General features: G+C 51.1%; 8 protein-coding genes across 8 annotated transcripts, besides 6 other annotated features; 5 read left to right on the top strand and 3 right to left on the bottom strand.

The window, feature by feature from the left end:
• Positions 1 to 575: 575 nt before the first annotated feature.
• ACLA_074960 (uncharacterized protein) lies at positions 576 to 1,054 on the bottom strand (the record flags this gene model as incomplete). The annotated part of the gene is made up of 2 exons (XM_001275883.1): positions 576 to 851; positions 983 to 1,054. 2 exons carry the CDS (start codon positions 1,052 to 1,054, stop codon positions 576 to 578), a joined length of 348 nt encoding a protein of 115 aa, XP_001275884.1.
• A 423-nt stretch (positions 1,055 to 1,477) lies between these two features.
• Positions 1,478 to 2,495, bottom strand: ACLA_074950 (3' exoribonuclease family protein; the record flags this gene model as incomplete). The annotated part of the gene is made up of 2 exons (XM_001275882.1): positions 1,478 to 2,301; positions 2,360 to 2,495. The coding sequence occupies 2 exons, from the start codon at positions 2,493 to 2,495 to the stop codon at positions 1,478 to 1,480; spliced, it is 960 nt and encodes a 319-aa protein (XP_001275883.1).
• A 1,933-nt stretch (positions 2,496 to 4,428) lies between these two features.
• ACLA_074940 (phosphatidylethanolamine N-methyltransferase) lies at positions 4,429 to 7,605 on the bottom strand (the record flags this gene model as incomplete). Its single annotated transcript, XM_001275881.1, has 4 exons — positions 4,429 to 4,485; positions 4,567 to 4,657; positions 4,720 to 7,306; positions 7,425 to 7,605. The coding sequence occupies 4 exons, from the start codon at positions 7,603 to 7,605 to the stop codon at positions 4,429 to 4,431; spliced, it is 2,916 nt and encodes a 971-aa protein (XP_001275882.1).
• A 37-nt stretch (positions 7,606 to 7,642) lies between these two features.
• Positions 7,643 to 7,671: a microsatellite.
• Positions 7,644 to 7,668: a microsatellite.
• A 40-nt stretch (positions 7,672 to 7,711) lies between the features above and the next one.
• Positions 7,712 to 7,746: a microsatellite.
• Positions 7,747 to 9,501: 1,755 nt separating this feature from the next.
• On the top strand, positions 9,502 to 10,595 carry nbp35 (Fe-S cluster-binding ATPase; the record flags this gene model as incomplete). The annotated part of the gene is made up of 2 exons (XM_001275880.1): positions 9,502 to 9,583; positions 9,643 to 10,595. The coding sequence occupies 2 exons, from the start codon at positions 9,502 to 9,504 to the stop codon at positions 10,593 to 10,595; spliced, it is 1,035 nt and encodes a 344-aa protein (XP_001275881.1).
• Positions 10,596 to 11,907: 1,312 nt separating this feature from the next.
• Positions 11,908 to 13,313, top strand: ACLA_074920 (pepsin-like aspartic protease; the record flags this gene model as incomplete). The annotated part of the gene is made up of 3 exons (XM_001275879.1): positions 11,908 to 12,299; positions 12,365 to 13,128; positions 13,186 to 13,313. The coding sequence occupies 3 exons, from the start codon at positions 11,908 to 11,910 to the stop codon at positions 13,311 to 13,313; spliced, it is 1,284 nt and encodes a 427-aa protein (XP_001275880.1).
• Positions 13,314 to 13,868: 555 nt separating this feature from the next.
• ACLA_074910 (putative cofactor for methionyl- and glutamyl-tRNA synthetases) lies at positions 13,869 to 15,194 on the top strand (the record flags this gene model as incomplete). The annotated part of the gene is made up of 1 exon (XM_001275878.1): positions 13,869 to 15,194. The coding sequence occupies one exon, from the start codon at positions 13,869 to 13,871 to the stop codon at positions 15,192 to 15,194; it is 1,326 nt and encodes a 441-aa protein (XP_001275879.1).
• Positions 14,524 to 14,552: a microsatellite.
• A 186-nt stretch (positions 15,195 to 15,380) lies between the features above and the next one.
• Positions 15,381 to 15,401: a microsatellite.
• A 424-nt stretch (positions 15,402 to 15,825) lies between these two features.
• Positions 15,826 to 17,248, top strand: ACLA_074900 (alcohol dehydrogenase, zinc-containing; the record flags this gene model as incomplete). The annotated part of the gene is made up of 7 exons (XM_001275877.1): positions 15,826 to 15,903; positions 15,960 to 16,045; positions 16,107 to 16,336; positions 16,440 to 16,526; positions 16,601 to 16,932; positions 17,007 to 17,073; positions 17,130 to 17,248. The coding sequence occupies 7 exons, from the start codon at positions 15,826 to 15,828 to the stop codon at positions 17,246 to 17,248; spliced, it is 999 nt and encodes a 332-aa protein (XP_001275878.1).
• Positions 17,249 to 17,907: 659 nt separating this feature from the next.
• Positions 17,908 to 17,936: a microsatellite.
• Positions 17,937 to 19,189: 1,253 nt separating this feature from the next.
• Positions 19,190 to 20,286, top strand: ACLA_074890 (glycosyltransferase family protein; the record flags this gene model as incomplete). The annotated part of the gene is made up of 2 exons (XM_001275876.1): positions 19,190 to 19,825; positions 19,888 to 20,286. 2 exons carry the CDS (start codon positions 19,190 to 19,192, stop codon positions 20,284 to 20,286), a joined length of 1,035 nt encoding a protein of 344 aa, XP_001275877.1.
• Between the last annotated feature and the right edge of the window lie 718 nt (positions 20,287 to 21,004).

Below are 21,004 nucleotides of genomic sequence, written 5' to 3'. Positions count from 1 at the left end.
ACCCTTGTCATCGGGATCACGACGGACTTGTTATTCCCAATAGAACAACAGGAAACGCTAGCTAGGCATATTACCGGGGCACTGTTGGAGATGATCGAGAGTGAGGAAGGGCATGATGGCTTCCTGATCGAAGGTGAGGCGACAGGAAGGTCAATTTCTTCATTTCCATCGCATACCTGTCCAACTTGAGCATCAAAAATCCCGGCCCATGGTATAATGATAAGAGGTACTGATATAGAAGGAGGTCAGCTGTGTCTATATAGATTTTTCGCTTTACTTTGCGCGGATGTGTAAACTCATGTGCTTGTGGAAGCTCTCTATCGTAGGTTAGATTGACCTAACACTACCACTGTTCTCCTCTAGCTACAACCAATGTCTTCCCGATGCTATCGGTATCATCTAAATACTTGAAGTCCCTTGAACCAATGACCTCACAAATGTGTTTTCCATAAGGACCAAGATCTCATCTCCACCCCTGATTTTCTGCCAAATAGAAACAAACTTCAGGAGCGCCAATGTGACAAGCCCGCAAAGCCTCACGGCGGAAGAGACGAATATTCAAGTGAAACACCATGCTAGTCGGCGGTGGCAGCGCCAGCATCACCATCCCTTGCACCGTCTTCGTCACCGGCGCTGCGCTTACGCTTGAGGGTGCGTCGCTTTTTCTTAACCGGGGAAGAGGTTTCCGACTCAGTGACGGGCTCAGTAGTCTGAGGGGTGGTCGCGTCCCTGTTGTCGTCATTGTTGTTTTCAGTTCTGGCCTCTTCGATCCTGGCTTTCAAGCGGCTCCAGCGCATACGGGCAGCCGGTTTGTTAAGATTGACAGCTTGGGCCAAGGCGTCGTAGTCAATCTGCAGTGGAGAGGTTGATTAGCAGGGTGTTCTTTTCATTGTTGGGGATAGATGGAGGCACTGGAAATTGGGGGAGCAAGAATGAGGCCTTTTGGCTGTTTATCTGACTGTGTTCCTTTCTGTGGACTTACAGTTTTATCACCAATGCTCTGCACCAGGTGGTACATGAACACATGATTCTCGTCAATCGTAGCCTTCGGCATCTTATCAGAGCTGGGTAGGCTGGGTTGATGGTGAGGAGTTGGAAAGATGTGAGGTTTATAGGAAGCAGCCTTGCGTTCTGAATTGGAAGAGATAAAGGTGACAAAGGTGCTCAGATGAGGGTGCTATGAGGAGAAAGAGAATTGGGGGTGTGAGTGGGTGTGTGTTGTGAGAGGATGAAGAGCAAATTTCATGTTTAGGAAACAGATGCTGTGAGCAGAGCTAAGTGTTACCCATGGCAGCAATCTATACTCACCTTAAGTTAATGATGCACACAGCAGCAGCTTGCTCATCATTGGCCTTTGGCACAAGACAATGATTCTTGGAAAGAAGGGCACGGCCAGATCCCCGTCACGGCGCCTACTCATACAGTGGCGGAGCGACTCATATCAGACAATAACATTATATCTTTATTTCAGTTCTCATTACAATGTAGCCAGGCCAGCAAACCGTTCCGCAGATTCCCTCACTGCCTCTGCCAAGACTGTATGTGCTCCTCGAGCAGCATCTACTGCCCCGTCTATTAACGCATCATGCCCTGTGCGCCTGTCATCAGACCCTAGTTGAACCTTTGAACTATCACCCTTGAGCCAGAGCTCTGTGATCTCATCCCGGGAAGGCATGTACGCGACCACGCATGCTGATAAAATCGATCGATGTTCCGCCGGATCGGTATCCAGCATCAGCTGAGGTGTCGACCGCGCTCCTTCCGCTGACTCGTCGGAAACAAGGGCAGCCACTCCGCCAGCGACAAGATCCAGACAATCGATCCGCGCATCCGCAATGGCTGCCGACGCCGCTGTAATGCATCCAGCTAAGACATTCATCATCCCCCACGGCGCATCATGGGAGTCTGGCGCATCGCCCCACCAGCGATCATCTTCTGCCTCTAAGATAGTAATTGTGATATCCAAACCACTTTTGGGCCACCGTTCGGCGATTATAGCCCCCCGCAGCGCCGTCTCTAAGTGTACACCGAGATCGCGTTCGCTGGAGTCTCTGATGTGCCCTTTCCGCCGACGTGCAGCAAACGGCGCATACTTCACATGAGTGGTGAGGACGAGATTGGGTGAGAAGGTCGCAGACCGAGGAAGCGGTTTGGGCCCGTGGACTGTGCAGGCTAGTTTTAAAGCTGATGAGGGAGGGATGAGAGACTGAGGAGAAGAGCGAGCAGCAGCGAGAGACGCTGAGGGTTCGAATTCAAGGTATGCAGAGCCAGATGCGGATGGGATCAAGCCTGTCTTGATAACTGAGAGGCAATCAAATTAGCACCATATAACAGGATTCGGCTCATAATGCGAGCTTACATATTTTGCGCAATTCATTCGGCTTTCTCTGCCGCTGTGGTCTTGTAGGTGCCGCACCAGTGGTTTTGAGCGACGAGGCAAAGACCGCAGGCCTGGTGCCGCTGGGCGGCCCATTAATTCTTCTTCGGTCGGCCATCACACCTCAATTTGGAATGTGAAGCAGCTCAAGAAGACGGAGAAATAATAGGCTCGAGTAAAAAGATTAAAGAAAGAATGCTTTGTTGACGGGAACTCCAGCGAAATGAGCAATACACCCTGAGCTTTCGAACGATCATCTCAGTCCAGAAAAGGAAATTCTGCGATGTTGGAGATGTTTGCACTGTTTGATCTGGGTGGATCACGCTAAAACTCGTGATTTTCTCCCACTGAAGTTTTTCTTCTTTCGTGTTTTTCTTTTCTTTCTTCTCCTCCATCTTCCCTCTCAAGCTGCAACAGCACTCGACCTTCTTATGATGAAGGCTGACATTGGGATATAACTGCACTGGCATCTCCTCAAAGCAGCATTTCGACACTAATTCCGTCTTCTGTAAGTTGCCTCACCTTCATTCCCTAGTCCAAGCACACACTCTATATGACGAATGATTTCCAAAAATCTTCAGTTCTGGCGACAAATAAATGGGCCTGAACAAACATGCATCACCATCTGATTACCCACCCTATCATATTGATGATTCTTGTCAGCTTTCCTAGCTCTCTGCAATTGGCTGACTAGTTGATCAGACAGGATTTTGAAACCTTTCGGGTATTCCGATCTGGCATCTTGTAAGCCGCTTTAGGTATGCGCTCATATACCCTTCAACCCGTACATTCCAACCCTCCTTTCATGATGAGAAACATTTTTTCAGTTCTGCTTCTGCAAAAACCTTGAAGAAAACCAAATACCTTACCAAAAACTCCTGATCCCCTTGAAAACTATCACCCACTCTTGCATGATCCTTTATCATGGAAAGGGGCTAACAGTTTCAAAAGGAATTTCTTTGTAGATATTTCTCAACCAAACAGCACTTCCCTCTCAGTTGCAATAGGTACAGTCACCCTTCTCAATCACACCCCACAGCCACACATCCCTTTTATGATGACAACAAGTCAATCCATTCAATGATCTCTTCGGAGAACCGCCCCTCGAGCCCGCAACTGCCAGCTAGCGGCACACCTTGGACACAGCGATCCGTTCATCCATCTCCCTTATACCGGACTTTCCCTTGGCTACATTTCTCTGAAGTGTAGTTCATGTGGAGGGGATGATTGGTTGTGGAGTCCTGGAAAACGGGTACCATCGCTGTCTCTTGTGCCGTGACCGTTGGTCTGTTCGCTACGCTTGACTTGTGTCGATGACTTTCTCCTGACTTCTTGTTCGTTTTGGACGATTAGCTGGGGGAAAGAAGTCGGCAGGGGATGGGCTGAATTTACCGGCTTGGCTGATCCAATTTCTTGCTGCAAATTTCTTTATTGGGTTTGCATTGCTCGAGGTGTTTCGTTGTTCTTCCTGTCAACAAGTCTATGGATAAGACCTTTGCTGACAGTCCTCAAGTCGTAGGCTCTTTATCTTGTCGCAATCTTAGTAGGATCATGGACTTGTCCATCGGAACAGATAGATTGAATATAGCAAGCATTGTTCCTATTTTCTATTTCTATTAAATGAAACAAAACACCTCGTAGAGTATTTATATTCAAATGTTACTCGATGCTTCGTGAAACTTCACCCAACTCTGGAGCTCGCCAGGATTTGCATGTACTCGTAACTGAGCCATGATCTCTCCCTCCCACTCCTTCTGCGAGACTGTAGTAATGCTTTAAACATGGATTGAGACTCAATTCGGAACCACTTTGGCGTCTAAACCCGTCTAACAAAAAAAGCTGTCATAGGCTCATAGCTCATCCCCAAACATAAGCTGCAAAGAGCAAATAGGAAAATTCTCGCCGTGGATATTATTCATCGGAAGCCATGGTCATCATGTCTCCACTTTTCTTTCGATTTTTCTGGGATTGTTTTTCTGTTTTCCGGTCTCTTTTTTTCTTCTTTCTCTCAATTCCATTGAGATTCTTCTTGAAAATTGGGGTGTAATGGATTATTCTTTGGCCTCTGTTGGTGTGGCCGCACCGTTCTTGGGCATGCTGTAGGGAGCCTGTGTTGAGGGAAAAAGGCCGTTAGCATTGAGAAGCAGATAGCACAGATGCGAGTGGAGGCCTGCAAGATGACTACATACCAAGACCCTCTTTGCGTTACATATCCTCCAGGCTAGGTTGTGAACGCTTCCGTCGGCTTTGACGACCTCGGGAGCGAATTCAATACCGAACCTACGTGGAAAGAGATTAGTCCAGATGTCCGGGAACTGGGGCAAGGGGGAAACAAGACTTACATCTGATGGACAGCAAAGACAACTCTCTTGGCATACTTGCCGTCGCGTTCGACCAGGCTACCGAAAGGCTCGTCCACGGTTTCCGGAGCAATCTCGGGATCACGGTCGAAACAGTTGCGCACCACGGGGAACAGGCTCATCTCCACGGACGTAGGATCCATCAGGGGAATCTCATCCTCGTCGAATCGGCTAATGCGAATTTCGAATGGTCTTGAGATGGACATGACATTGTGTTTGCCATTGTGGTGATACCGGAACTCGAACACACCCTGGGTCCAGAAGAGCTTATCGCCAGAGAAGACAACCTCGCCAGAGGCGAGATCGCGGCCTTCGCCGTCCTTGCGTTGTGAGGCGGGGATGACGACGTCACTTGTTACGATGCCCTGCTCGCATTTCGAATTGTCGTAGGAGCCTTCGTTGGTCGCGATCCATCTCCCCTGAGATGAGACACGAGAAATCTCGCGGGAAGTATTATCGATGACACGATACAGACCAATCCAATCCTTCTTGCTGTGGTTCAGGGGGGCGGTCCACTTGACCTTGATCGGCGAGCCATACTCAAAGACAAGATTCTTCAGGTCGCCTCGTCTATCAAGGGGCATACGAGCGTTGAGACCCTCTCTACCGCTACTCTGATCGACATCATGAAGGGATAGTGAATCAGTGCCTTCTACCTCCAAGGAATAGTCGCGAGAGTCGTAACCAGCCAGATCCTCATCGATGCGAGAAATGGTCACACGAGCGGGGTACTTCTGGAAGAGCGCAGAGGTATCCTTGACGAAGGTGTTCACACCAGCGGCAAGCTTCGGGCGGGCAGTATCAATGAGATCTTCGATGAACTCGAACGAATCATCGAACATCTTATCAACACTTCCGTGGAGCTGCTTCAAAGGGTCCGGCAGAGATCGCTTCAGGCTCTTCGTCAAACCAGCATCTCGTCTCAAGCTTCGACCATACAGCTTCTGCATATGCGGGCGCTCCACAAACTGGATAAAGGCCAAGGTCAAGGTATGGCTCAACAAGGCAAGGAACGTGATAGCCCCACTGCTTGTGATGAGGACAGCACCCCAAACGCCAGCCAGACCCAGAACACGTTCGGGGTTGTTCAGGAACCGGTAGATGCCGTTATATGTCAGCTTGGGAGAGGCATCAAAGAAGAAGTCTCCGTAGAACCAGCCAAATTCGCCAAGCGACTCGTAGATACTGACTGAGGTCCAGATCTGCAGGCTGATGAGTCCAGCACCCAGAACGTGTCTGAGCAGAACGAGACCATAGCCCCAGTCTGCGGGGAATGTGTACATTTTCCATACGGCGGCGATGAAGCTTGCGTAGCACATGACCATGCTAAGGTGATAAGTGCCCTTCCACTGGTTCCAAGCCTCCTGAGGGGTCTCGCCATACTTTACAAAATGCCGGGTCCAGGCCTTACGGTTCGATTGACGGTCTAAAACCAAGCCAATACCGACAGAATACCAGATTCTCCAGATGGCAGCGTTGGCCACAAAGAGGAACCGGTACCAAGGCGTTGACGGAGTCAGAACCGTAATAGCGAATACGAGGAACTGAATCAGCATGGAAGAAGTATCCGTGATTCGATGCAGGTCCAGGTTTTGAATGCCCAACAGATTGTGAACAGACGGAGGTGGACCACTAGCATAAGAAGGCGCATGGGGGAGTTGTTCATCAAGGGATGCTGGCGCGATGGGCGAGCTTGATGCCTGAGAGGCGGCGGATACAGATTCTTGATCGATGGTTCGCTTTCGGGGAGGAGGCGGGTTATAAGTCTTGTCGATGTGCGGGTTCTCAACGAAAACCAGAAAGGCGAATTGTGCTGCATGGGCAAGAATGGAGATGAAGAGAACCTTGTAGCTGGCCGCCATCAATGAGATACCGTAGTAACCAGCATAGCCAACCGAGTACATCGGATGCGGGGCCATCTCGAAGACACCGTCAAAGGTCAACTCCTGGTCGATGAGGAAGAAGAAGTCGCCCCAGTACCAGGCATAGTCCTTTACTACCCGATGCGCGTCTAGTTTTACCCACAGGTTGAACAGTACCAAAACGATACCGGCGGACCAGCGCAGGACGGTCATCAGAGCGCCCTCGTCAACGGGGCGGCCACTACAAGCTACCGCAAACAAGCAGTATGAGACAAAGTCGCACATCAGGATCAAGTCCACCAGGCGTCTGAAGACGAGCCAAGTGTTGTACTCAATTGGAGCATTTTCGAACGAATAGTCAGTGGGGATCTTGGTCTCCAGTTCACGTTTGATCAGCTGGTACAGATTAGGATGAGGATTTTTGCCTGTTGCCGGGTTCACGAAGATTTTGGTCTTCTCAGCCCACCGGACGAGGGTATTGTAGTTGGACTGGTTATGGAGGAGCCATCCAATTCCAGCGTTGTAGGCCGCACGCCAGAAGAGATAGATCAACGCAAAGACAGGAACTTTAGCACCCGCGGGAAGCCCCCACAGGAGAAGAATGTGGACCCCGAGAATGGCAATGACGGCAACATCGGACAGGTTCTTTGGCTCTGAGGGCGACAGAAGCTGAGAGACCATATCGTGTGTTTGAGGGACCGTAAACACTGTTATTCGAACGCTCAGTTAGCTGGCGTGAGTGCTACCCGCAGGACTCGCACAAGATCCGACACCTTGTTTCGAGAATGACGTCCTTCCAAACAAGATAAATCAAGAGCGACATACCTGTACCGCCCGGTGTCCGACCATATGTCTTCATCTCCTTACCAGTCTTGTCCTTGAGCAACCCTTCTCCCGTGGCTGTTAAAGCCTCGGGAGTGAGGGCGGCACCGGACTGAGAGGCCACAATCCTCTCACGAAGTCCATCGTCTTCCTGATGGGTGCCTGTTGAAAGGCCACGATCCATGATTGCTTGCGACTATCTTCCTCTCTCTGGTTGTTTGTCTCTCTCTCTCTCTCTCTCTCTCTCCCTATGTGAATGTGATCAATGGAGGGAGGGGAGGTGGAGGAACTTTTTTTTGTGTCTTTTTTTTTTCTTTCTTTTTTTAATAGACTAAGTATATTGTTGAGTGGGAAGGATGAATCAGAGTGACAGCAGGTGCAGGAGGAGCATGTGACAGGCAAGCCAGGGTGGGAATTTAAGTTGGCTGGAGCTCATGTGACGCCGTTAGTTAGCAGGACAAGACTGACCGCATCAACAACAAGCAATAACAACAACAAGGTTCAATGGAATTGTCGAAGCAAGAGAGGAAGATGGGAAGGGAAGAGAAAGGAAAAAAGAAACAAGGAAAAAGAAAAGAAAAACGAAGAATAGACTCGGCGACTGAGCGGGGAGCTGGTGATCTGTTTTCCCATCACCAGCGATGCTTTAGCCTCATACGTACAACTTGGGGGAGACGAGACTTAAAGAGTTAAGTGACTTTTAGTTCAAGGGACCACAGACCCAGTCCCCCCGTTGAGCCGGTTCAGCGCCAATCATAAACCGTAGTCCGAGCTGATAGAGAATAGACCAGAAGTTGAGAGAAAGTCAACTCGTTTCCAGCAGATAAACGAAGACCTTAGTATCTCGCATTAATATCTGTCTACATAGATATGCATTCAGTAGGAGAACGGGAAAATATGCACGCAACTCTTGAGGCTTCGGGTCTTGGGACACCTCCCTACATGAAGACCATTTGAGACTCGTGACATACTTTCAGAACTCGGTTATTGAAGCATGAATTCTCAGACTACGGAGTAAGGTACATATTCTATGCAGTCTTTGCTTCCATACCTAGATGTCCTGACCTTCCCATCAGGCTGATAGCGGTCCGACGAGAAGCGATAATGGCAGGTGTCTGGGATATTCCATCTTATTTACTCTAATATGTCCATCTATCTATCTTCCTACACCTTCAATAGAGATATAGAGATATATATAATGAAGCCAATCAAGAAAATGAGGGGCACTTACTGAGCGCCTATAAGAGACCACATCTTATGCATTACACAGGCACAACCTCGAACCTGCAGAGGAGATGAAGATCGCGTTTCCAGGCGTCCATCTTACTCGTGCGGATTTTTCTTTCGGACAGTTGAACCTTGAATTGTAGTGAGGGAACATGATATCATGCCAGTAAACCAGATTTTGATATCCTCTCGGGCTGTCATGGGACACAAGGGTTATTGGGGTTGGGATGCAGATGCATATATTACAGTTTACACTGCTCTGCGTAAGGTTCTGACATGCTGGCCGTGCCCATGTCCAAGAACTCGATGCTGTTCTTGCTCCGAGGAGACGGCATTTGCATTAGCATCATCAGATAAAGGGAAATAATATGAAGCGTGGATTTCGTCGACAAAGGCTGCCCCTCTATTGTAGAAACACTCTTGATGATCTCACAGAGATCCTCAGTGAAAGTGTCTGCGATAGCCGCTCAGAGCATCAACAGTGCTGCTACCCGATGATTGACCCTGAGATCTGAAAAGCCATGTTAGACCCCATAAACACATGGATCAATTTCATTCACTGTTAGCTGCCAATAGTATCTCGAGTTTTAAATAGATACTGCATGGTCAACAATAATATCTCTGCCAGGGATCTCATCTTATCGCGGGGCACTCCGACACCGCAAACGCCCCGCGCCAATCGCCACCAGAGGTTTGTCATCCCGATAGTGATTATCAAGCAAATCGATCCGCCACTTTTTTGATCGCCAGGTCAATACCATCCCTTGTTCACATCGAGATCTTTTGATATTCCTGAAGATCATCGAAGATACATCTTCTGGCTGCTGTAGAGTCAACCCCACACCCAACAATAATGGCGCCGTCTCTGGTGGAACCGGTGCCAGCTTTCGACGCGCCATCCAAGGTCGCACCGAATCTCGTTGCGCCCGAGCCAGGTATGTTTCATTCTATTTGGAAGTTTAGATCATATTTTGCATGACTGACGGCTGGCTAGAGCATTGTCCGGGACCTGAATCAGAACAAGCAGGAAAAGGGGATGCCTGCGCCGGGTGCCCGAACCAGGCCATCTGTGCCTCCTCTACCCCCAAGGGCCCCGATCCCGACATTCCCATCATCACTGAACGCCTCTCGCAGATCCGACACAAAATCCTAGTACTCTCCGGGAAAGGTGGTGTGGGGAAATCGACCTTCTCGTCCCTCCTCGCGCACGCATTCGCCTCCAACCCCGAGTCGACCGTGGGTCTCTGCGACACAGATATTTGCGGGCCATCGATCCCCAAGATGATGGGCGTCGAGGCGGAGACAATCCATGTCAGCAACGCGGGCTGGAGTCCGGTGTGGGTGACGGATAATCTGGGGGCGATGAGTATACAGTTCATGCTGCCGAATCGAGATGATGCGGTCATCTGGAGGGGCCCGAAGAAGAATGGGCTCATCAAGCAATTCCTGAAGGATGTGGACTGGGGAGAGCTGGACTATTTGATTGTGGATACGCCGCCCGGAACATCCGACGAGCACCTGTCGGTCAACACACTCTTGAAGGAGTCTGGTGTGGATGGCGCGGTCATTGTCACGACCCCCCAGGAAGTCTCTCTACTCGATGTCAGGAAGGAAATTGACTTTTGCCGCAAGGCAGGCATCCGGATCCTGGGTCTCGTCGAGAACATGCGCGGGTTCGTCTGCCCCGGATGCTCGAACACTTCGGAGATTTTCCGGGCTACGACCGGGGGTGGTAAACGACTGGCGAAGAAGATGGGTATTCCATTCCTAGGGTCAGTCCCTCTGGATCCCAGAGTCGGCATGGCTTGTGATTACGGCGAGAGCTTCGTGGACAGCTATCCCGATAGCCCGGCTTCGATGGCTATCAAGCAAGTTGTCCGGTCCGTCAGTCAGATGATCGGGGAGGATCCAGATAAAGTGCTGCCTCCCGACGTTATGGCTGAGTGATTGGGATACTATATGATTTTCATCCTCTACGACTTATATAGCGCGGTGCATTCGACCTTGGTAGCGTTGCCTTGTGGGTTTACATAAAAGCGGCGTTTGGGCAAGAGTGCTTTGATACCATATTTCAATGACGAACCTGCATGATCCTATTTATATACATGCGTATTGTTCTGCCTGTCATCATGTAAGGTTCCATTACATTCGTAACTATCATTGAGATGGGTGGTTGTAACCATCCTGGACTTGATCACAGTGCTCCACGCGTCGTCATTGTGTAACTACTAAGTAGTAACTAGGGCCAAAGCACTCATCAGTTGTCTCGGTCATCAATCGACTTGAGAAGCTGAAGTGAAAAGGAGACTTTGAGATCTCAAGTTTCTACTGTCTACTATCTACAGTTCCCCCCAAACAACACACCATGTCGTATTCTGTTGTGCTCCCCGACAGCGCTTAGCCACCTAGTCTCGCGAACGACAGAAGCTACTGTAGTTAATAATGGCGTAATACCCCCTTCAAGTCTTCAACTCGATTTCGCTTGAGAATTTCATACCTACCCAAAGCGTTCAACCGCAACAAATCTCCCCGTTTTAGCATCTCTTGGCGAATGGCTGGTGACTGGTCAACTCAACCTGCGACCTGCCCAGCGCTTGGGTGTTTCAGTCTCAGGGGCAAGTCCGTTTGAGCAGCGCTTAGTGGCCCCCCGACTGGCGCCGTGTGCTGTGAGTGCTGTCAAATCCGCTACTCTCGACAAGTTTTGACTGTGTCAGGCAGATGAAAATGCTGCGTTTGCGACTCCATTCTGCGACTCGCAGACACTGTGGATTGGGCTGTTTGTGCCGTGGCTGTCTCTTGTTTCTGCTTGTGAGTGGCCCAAGCTGCGGTCAGTTGTGTCTTGGCTGGTGGGAGTAAATGCATCCGCGCACTTTTGCTTCGTTTCCTCATGTGGATCGTTCGTAGGGGATGGTGTTTGTGGGGAGAGGGTGGTTTCATTGTCATCATATCTCTCTGTAGCGATGGCCATGGTCATTCAGGTCTCTGTTTCGCTTTTTTCCTTTTTGTATCCGTATCTTGTGGTTCTTTTTCTGCTGATCTCTTTCGTCTTCCCATCTTCATACTTCTTCTCCTCCTCTTCTCTTCATCTTTCTAAGGCATCCAAGTCTGGACTTGGACCTGCACATTCTTTTTTAATCTACCTTGACTCTCTTTCTAAAGCCCTTTCCGGCTTATTTACCCCTCCAACTGCTTGAAGCAGCCGTGTACATTCATTCGGTCGTCCATTCCGATTTGAGATCGCAGACCACATAGAAGCACCATGCATTTTCTACTATCCTTTCTGTTCCTACTATCCCTCGGTTGCGGGGTGCTCGCAGCACCCGCGCCGCGACAAGCTCAACCTCAAAGCCGGTCCTTCAAGGTTGAGCGAGTAAAGCGCGGCAACACCATCAACGGCCCCAGTGCTCTGCGCAAAGCATACCGGAAATACGGCATCGTCCCGACATCCTTTGGGGTTGACCTGTCAGATTTCGAGCCTCTCGACAAGACCCTTGACTCCGGTGCCAATGTGTTTCTGGCCGATGGTAAAGAGTTGGACCAGACGGGCGCCGTCAGCGCGGCCTCCGTGCAGAACGATGCGGCCTTCGTCAGCCCTGTGACGGTTGGCGGGCAGAAGCTTGTTCTGAACTTCGACACTGGCTCGGCGGATTTGTAAGTCTGGGCACTCAACCCCATGCGCGGTATATTGTGAGTTTACTAATGGAGAGCCCTGCCAGCTGGGTGATGAATTCCGAGCTCCCAATGAACGCTCAGTCGGGACACACTATCTTCAATCCCGCGAATTCGACGACTTTCAAGAAGATGGAGGGTGCTACCTTTGAGATCACGTACGGCGACCAGTCGTTTGCTACCGGAGGCGTGGGTACCGATACGGTCGACATTGGCGGTGCTGTAGTGAAGAATCAGGCCATCGGTCTCCCGAACAGCGTATCCAAGTCTTTCATTGAGGATACCTACTCAAACGGCTTGGTTGGGCTGGGATTCTCGTCTCTCAATACGGTCCAGCCTCGCAAGCAGAAGACTTTCCTCGACAACATCGCGGGGAGCCTGGACGAGCCTGTTCTGACGGCGCAGCTGAAGAGTGACGGCGTGGGCGAGTATGAGTTTGGTGTCATCGATCATGCCAAGTACCAGGGTGATATGATCAACGTGACCGTGAACCCGTCGAATGGGTTTTGGCAGTTCGAATCGGCTTATTTCAAGGTTGGAAAAGGATCCCTTCAGACGCTGAAAGGCACGCCCACTGCCATCGCCGACACTGGCACATCTCTGATGCTGCTTAGTGATGTCGTGGTGGACTCCTTCTACGCCCAGGTACCAGGCGCACAGTTTAACAGCGGTGCCGGCGGATACATTTATCCTTGTGGGACAGAGCTCCCCAGTCTCGCGGTGGCTGTAGGTGCGAAGCACTTGGCGACAGTCCCTGGTACGTATCTCAACTTTGCGCAGGTTGGTACCAATACGACCACAGGAAAGGCTGGTAAGTCGATTGAGTCAAGCCAAGCAGTGTTGATTTTCTGACAATGCTTCTCTACAGTATGTTACGGCGGTGTCCAGTCCAACCAGGGTTCTTCTCTGCAGATTCTCGGAGACTCGTTTTTGAAGGCATTCTTCGTTGTTTTCGACATGCGTGGACCATCCATCGGGCTTGCATCGCCCGTATGACAGAGTACCTCTCTCGTCAGAAGCACTCTTAGGTCGTCGTTGGGAGGCTTAGATAACGGAACCCTATATTCTTGTATCTCCAGATAGATAGACTATTCAAAATATTATCATATTCAAGTGCCTTGGGAGATAGTCCTAGTTAGTGAATGAAAGGCACGATCGGTTAACTAACTATACAAGTAGTGACGCAGCTGAGTCATCCAGAGCCCTAGAACTAAGTCTAACCGGATACGGTCAGTCATCGAATGTCCACGGAAGCCGAGAAAGCTGTAGCAAAAACAGCGTTTCAGTGGTATATCTAGCCAATTCTAATGATAATTTAATAACTGTTTTACCAAGCCAGTAAATACAAGATCCCTTCACACAGGGGATCGTCCATTGATCAAGTTGAATTCCTTCAAGTTTGCCGTGCGCCTGTTGGGGCCCATTCGAACAGCCCCGCGGTTCGGTCACTACTCGTCGGGATTATTTCTACGACCGAATTCTGCTGCCCCTCCTCATCAGTCCTCCACCCTACCGTCGCTCTCCTTGCTCGTCCGTCGTCCTTTCGCAAAAATGGCCGTCCCCTCTGCCCCCGAGTCCTCTCTCCTGTCTCTCCTCTACCGTTCGTACCCCACTGCCGTCTCTCCCGACGCCACAGAGCTTGATCTCCTCCATGCCTCGTCCAAGATCTTCCCCGAGACCACCCTCTCCGTCGAGGATCAGGCCGCAATCAAGCAATGGCTTGCCACCAACGCCGGTCTCCAGACTGCCTTGAGCAAGGACGAGAAGTCCGTGGTCGACAGCATCCTCGCACAGCTCAACACCCACCTGGCTACACGCACGACCCTGCTAGGCACCAAGCCTTCCGTGGCCGACGTTGCGGTCTACGCCCAGCTCGGCCCCCTCGTTGAGAAGTGGACTCCCGAGGAGCGCACCGGAGAGAAGGGATACCATCACATTGTGCGTCACGTCGACTTCGTGCAGAACAGCCGTCTGTTCTCCCTGCAGATCCCCGAGGAGGAAAAAGTCAAGATCGACGTGACCGATGTGCGGTTCGTGCCTAAGCCCGTGGACCCCAAGGAAGAGAAGGAGCGCAAGAAGCGCGAGAAGGCTGCTGCTCAGAACCCGGAGGCTGGTAAGCCCCTCGTTGTTGGACAGGGTAAGCCCGAAAAGGCGGCCAAGGGCCCCGAGGAGGCTGGCGCCGCCGGTGCTCCGCCCAAGACCAACAAGAAGGAGAAGAAAGAGAAGAAAGAGAAGGCCCCCAAGCCTGCCCCGGCGCCCGCTGCTCCCCCGTCCCCCTCGCTCATCGATCTCCGTGTGGGCCACATTCTCCGTGCCATCAACCACCCCAATGCGGACTCGCTCTACGTGTCTACCATCGACTGCGGCGATGCCCCTGGCACCGACAACACTTCTCTGGATGAGGCTACGGGTAAGACGGTCCGGACCGTGTGCTCGGGTCTGAACGGCCTCATCCCCCTGGAGGAGATGCAGAACCGCAAGATCGTCGCCGTGTGCAACCTGAAGCCCGTGACCATGCGTGGCATCAAGTCCTGTGCGATGGTTCTGGCCGCGTCGCCCCGTGTGGCCGAGGGCGAGGACTCGCACGCCGGCCCTGTCGAGCTGGTCAACCCCCCCGCCGACGCGCCCGCCGGTACGCGGATCGGTTTCGAGGGCTGGTTGGAGGGCGAACCCGAGAAGGTGCTCAACCCCAAGAAGAAGGTCTGGGAGACTTTCCAGCCTGGTTTCACCACTACCGATGACCTGGAGGTTGCCTTCGAGGCGAGCGCCGTCCCCGCCGTGCAGGGCCAGGAGGGTAAGCCGGCCCTGGGCAAGCTGGTTGCCCTGACCGGAGGTGTTTGTACAGTCAAGTCCCTGAAGGGCGCTACCGTTCGGTAAAATGGATGCGGTGGATTGTACGTGCTACGCAGTGCGGGTTGGAATCGCTTGAGATGATATGGTGGGACAGCCAACATAAATAGTACCTTTTATCTTTAGCATCAACGACATGTTGAAACTTTTGAATGAGAAATGAATTGTCTTGTTTTATTTCTGCTGTATTAACTGGTCTTCCTCTGCACCAAATTTTTTTTTTTTTTTTTTTTTCGATGATCTCCCGATACCTTACTTTTGCTGCCCCGCAACCCTGTTTCGTTATCATCTCCTTCGGACTCCGCCTCGCACACACGCCATACTCCTGACAAGAATCCAGAACCTCACGTTCTATGATTGCGGGGGATCAAGACCAAATCTGAGGTATCAAGCAAAAACAGATCGCTCACGCGGGCCAATTCCGCATCTCGTCCCCTCAATTCGTAGAATGGAGAATATCCCGACGCCTTGTGGTTCATGTCTAAGCTCTCTCCTCTTCGGAGTCGGGGAGGTGAAGGGGAGGGGTAGCGCATTCCCCGATATGCAGCACTGATAGTCCAAATAGTCAATAATAATAACGGTCACAATATCATATCTCCTCTCCTGCCCATCTATATACCCCCCCAAATTCTTAGGAAATCGGCTATCTACCCTCACGATGAGAGAAGTCCGTTTCCACGGCTGCGGCGACATCCGAGTCGAGCAGATCGACGAGCCTGTTTGCGGAGAGGGTCAGGTCAAGATAATCGACCGCGCTTCGCACACCCGCTCTACTTCTACAAACGCATGCAGAGAGCACGGAACCACGAAAATAGCCGAGACTGGGCCGGGGAGGAAGGACTAGATCCGACCTGCCTTCGTGGGTATCTGCGGCAGCGGTACGTCCCAACACCCCATCCCAATACATGTCTTGTAGGCATGGCTGATCGGGACGCCCAGATCCTATCCCCACGAATACCTGCACGGGCCGATCACCATCCCGCGCACCGCACACTCGATCACGGGCGGCCGCATCCCCGTGACGGTTGCGGAGATCGGGCCTGGGGTGACCCGCGTCAAGTTCGGGGACCGGGTGGCCGTGAAGCCGAATCTGTATGACGGGACGTGCTCGTGCTGTGTTACGGCGCGGCCGAACTGTTGTCGGAATATGGCGTTTATTGGGCTTAGTAGTGAGTTCTCCTGGTGGTGGACGCTATATAGTCCCGGAGAAGGGGGGGGGTGACTTCACTTTTTGCGTTTTGTGGTATCGGGCTGAGGCTTTAAGCAGGGAAGACGATGCGGGCGGATTATCGGACCAGATTGTTGTTGGGGAAAAGCATGCGATTCTGTTGCCGGAGGGGTTTCCGCTTGATCTCGGTGGTAAGTGCAGACTTCGCTCTAGCTCGCGTTACCGTGAGAGGAAACGAGGAAGCTGATGGAAGGATGCCACGCAGCGCTCGTGGAACCGCTGACCGGAGCCTGGCTCAATCGCTCTTCCGTCCGACCTGGTGACACGGTTCTCGTGGTAGGCGGCGGACCGATTGGCCTCGCGGTCGTGCAGGTCCTGAAAGCCCATAGCATAAAGTCCATCGTCGTGTCGGAGGTTTCGCCACAACGTCAGCTGATTGCGAAAGTGCTGGGTGCGAGCAAGGTTCTGGATCCGCGCACACAAGATGTTGTGGCCATGGTGCGTGCAATGACGGCCGGGCCGGGGCCACCGTTGCATTTGAGTGCTCCGGGGTGCAAGCCGGCCTGGACGCAGCCATCAGCGGGGTTTAAGTGCGAGGTACGGTGACCATTATGTCGTTGTGGGAGGAGAAGCCGCGCATTGATGCGTTTGATATTAATTTTTACGAGAAGCATGTCATCGGCTCCGTGATATACGAAGATGGCGACTTTGAAGCGGTCATTGACGCGATCTCATCAGGTATGTCTCCTTGATCATACTTCAGAGATCTGAATCACCGCTAACGCCTCGAACAGGAAAATTGAGCCCTCAAGACATGATCACCTGCAAGGAAGACGTGGTCGAGAGGGGGTTCAAGGCTCTAATTGACGAGCGGGACAAGCATGTTAAGATTCTGGTAGATGTATCTGCATAACGACAGGGGTAATCCATGGCTGAAGCCAAGAAATCTTCATCATGCCATGCCCATGCCCATGACCATGAGTAGACCCTGGAGTCATCCCTCACGGCTTGCATAAGCGATGAATCTAGAACTGAAGGCGCAGTATGATTCCCGCCCCTGGCAACGCCGCAGAGAGCCTAGTATTAATGGAAGCAGGCAAGCTGACCAACACTCACGAATACGATAACTGCAGTCTGCAGGTCGGGGCATCGGAGAATGACTCAATTCCCTAGAGCTCCGTCCGACACGTGTTGGACGCGAATCGGTTGTGTTTGAAATCGGCACCGCCGGAGTCCCCAGGCATGCGGATTGCTTTTTTTTCAGTCTCATCCATGCATGCATATTGGAGGCGATGATTTGGGTACTCTCAAGCGAGGCACCCGCTGCGTTGGGTTGGTCACTCCAATGCGGTCATCATACTGGCATTGTTCATATTTTCGCGTCATTCGACATCAATGCTTTTGTGTGTGTGTGTGCTGCTGCTGTGCCCATTATTGCGCAGGTCTGACGGGTGACAACTCCGTATTTCCCTACAGAGCAGAGACTCGAGTCAACTCCCATGTATCGATCATGCTTCGAAGTTCTAGCCGCGACTGGGATAATTAGGATCCTGTAGTCTAACTCGATGTTCCTTTTTTTTTTTTTTTTTTTTTCCTTCTTTCTGATCATCCACCTGGCTGGTGTTTTCAGTGGAATCTGTTGGCTGCAGACGAACAGGCGTTCGATCGGGCGATTCGACGCTTGAGCCAAGACCGCCACCATTCGATAATATTTCCTGCTCTGATGTCGATAATTCTATATTTGTCGCTCTGTGTTGGCCGTGTCCGTCGGTTAGCTCACCGTCGGGCGAGGAAGATGTCCTAATAAATATAATAACTACTACTTAATAGTCGTCTTGCTTGCGAGATCCCAGAGCATGTCTCTATGGACCACCACCATTGGGTAATAATAGTGATACAGGCGTTCAAATCTCTGCTGTATCGACTTACTGGGGCCATCCCGTCCATCGTCAGCCCGGAAGTTGCTGACTTCTGTCCTCGACTCCTTTAGGGGCATGTCTGGATGGCCAATGCTAGTTGGTACGTAGTAGTAGTACTGTAGTCATAAAGTGTTTTCCAAAAGGAGAGACTCAGCAGCACAAGGATGGCAATCGATCTCCTGTTGAACAACTTATGAGCAAGCCCATATATATGAGCGAATATACAGAGTACTATGTAACTAATATCTATCTAGTCAACTCCAGTCTCAACTTTCTTTTCAATCCTTCTTCTCTCTATCTCCATTGGTTTCAACTTGCGCCACGTCTTTTGAAACGAACTATTCAGAATTCCTTTTCATTAGTTAGCACTGTCTTTTTTTCCTCACCCAGGTGGATCACGACTCTCTGCCCCCACCCATCCGCTTCTCACTGCAAACTACTCCGTAGTTAGTTGGTTACTACTCCAACCAGTTTTCGATGCATCTCAAGTTGGCTCTGTTGGGCGGTTCAGGCTTCAGATCCTCTCTGTCTTCATCCAGAATTTGAGGACTGTTTCTACATCTCTTGTTGCTTTCTTTGCCTTGCTCGACTCTATCTTTCCGATCTTTCTTTCATATCCATCCGTTCGTCTTCTTGTCCATATAACCCTTCTCCTTTGTTGGGAGTTAGGACCCTGGCTCCGAGTATCATCATCACTCGTTTAATCACAAACTCCCCAAGAAATCCCTACTCATCTGACGATCGTTCAAACTATACTATTTTTGAAACACGGGCCTTCGACATCCTAGACTTCCCAGGGGCTGTAATACTCTGTCTTGTCTCATTCTGGCGCTGACCCCTAATACAATATCACAATCGATAAATCCGGCAGGGTCCAGCGGGCTCCACGATCTCAACTTCGCCGAGACCATCATTCTTCTGATAGCTATATCGTCATGTCGAAACCGCTTCGCGGAACCGCAATCATTACCGGGGGCAATGGGTCCCTCGGCTCAGAAGTAGCGATTGCTATTGCAAAAGCCGAGCCGTTCGTACACCTGCTGCTGCTAGCGCGCGATATCAGATCCGACAGCGTCAAAGCGCTGTTGGAGCGAATCCGACTCGTCGGACCCCGGTCCGTGGAGGTGGCCAAAGTCGACTTGGCCAGCTTCAATTCCATCGTCAGCTTCACCCAGAACACGGTGGAGAGAGTGCGAACGAAAGAGATCCCGCCGGTGATGCTTTTGGTCAATGCCGCGGCCGTGGCATCGTATGTCGCGGACCCAGTCACGCAAGATGGCTACGATCCCGTCTACCAGATCAACTGCATCGCGCCGTTCTTACTAACGGTCAGCTTACTCGAGGCCTTCCGCGCCGGGGATGGGACGCCGGACGGAGGCGCCAGAGTGATCAACGTCGGCTGCTCTGCCATGTCCAGTGGCTCGTTGGACTATTTCGACGATACTGACCCGGACAAAGGCCTCAAAGCCCCGGGCACGCCATTGAGCGCGAAGGAAGGGAACGCTCGGTTTGGCAGCAGCAAACTCATTATGAGCGCCGCCATGTATGCCTTGCGCCGCAGTTTGGTTTTGGTAGGTTTCGAATTAACTCTTAATCCTTATTTATCTTCATTCACTGACATTGTCTTCTACAGACGGGTAATATCTCGCTTAATATATACACACTGGATCCTGGAGGCATGACGGGGGCCAGCCATCTCACAGCAGATGTCCCCTTATCGGTCCGGATGGCACATCAGACGCGGTCTAGCCTCCGGCCATTCTTGCGAGTTTTCTCCAAGAGCGCTATCAACAAGACCAGTGTTCCAGCCAAGGTGATTGCGAAAGTTGCATTCCAGAGAGAAACAGTGGAGCTCTGGGGCAGAGAGCGCTATTATATCCTGGACAGCGAATACGAGGCCGGATCCGTCATCCCGACGCTGCGAGACCCGCCCCAGATGGATGCGCTGCTGAAGAAGATGCTTCGACAGGTTGAGATCGGAGTCAAGGGGATGGGTTCGCCAGACTCCAGGATATCGCGGGTAACCCGATGAGTTTCTCTTGATGGGAACGAAAAAAAAAATGGTTTGGGGGAGATTGAAAGTTCATTTTCTTTCTTAATTTCTATTCATCTTTTGCGACACATGGCGAATATTGGCATTTAGCTTGGAGCATTCTTCGGGAGTTTGATTTTTTGGGGGGGGATATAGACCAGGTACCTTTGTTTCCATTTTTTTGGTTTCCTATATGCCTGTAAATAAGTGAGCTGCGACCTAGCGTTCAGCATTTATCCACTATTAAGCTATATTTGAATCTCCCTCGAGGGGTAGTTTAAGGTTGCATGGCTGCAAACGTCCAACAAAGGTCTCTCCATCTCTCTGAATGACTCCGGATTTGGGATGGAGGAGGAAGATGACACACTGGCAAATCATGACATGGGAAGTGAAACTCGGCGGATTGGACAGGAACACTTGGCCCTACACTGTCGAACCCAGTCAGACCAATGTCCCCCGTAACAAGTAACAACTAAGTCTCAAGCTCGATCTTAAACTGCACCGGTACAATCTTTAATTAATTCTCATCGCATGGATACTACATTGATTTAATCTCTTTAAGTATATGCCACTTTGATCTCCTTCATTCTTCCTTCGGATTGATCAATCTACATTCCTCTTCCGTCGTGTTCTGCCGCCATTCTTATTCCCGGCCTTTCGCAACCATCTCTCCAACTTCTTCTTCCTCTTCCGCCTTGCTCCACGCAGTATCCTACTA

Source organism: Aspergillus clavatus, genomic scaffold (assembly GCF_000002715.2).
Source record: "Aspergillus clavatus NRRL 1 1099423829791 genomic scaffold, whole genome shotgun sequence".
Taxonomy (NCBI): Eukaryota; Fungi; Ascomycota; class Eurotiomycetes; order Eurotiales; family Aspergillaceae; genus Aspergillus; species Aspergillus clavatus.
This window is presented reverse-complemented; position numbering and strand designations above follow the sequence as displayed.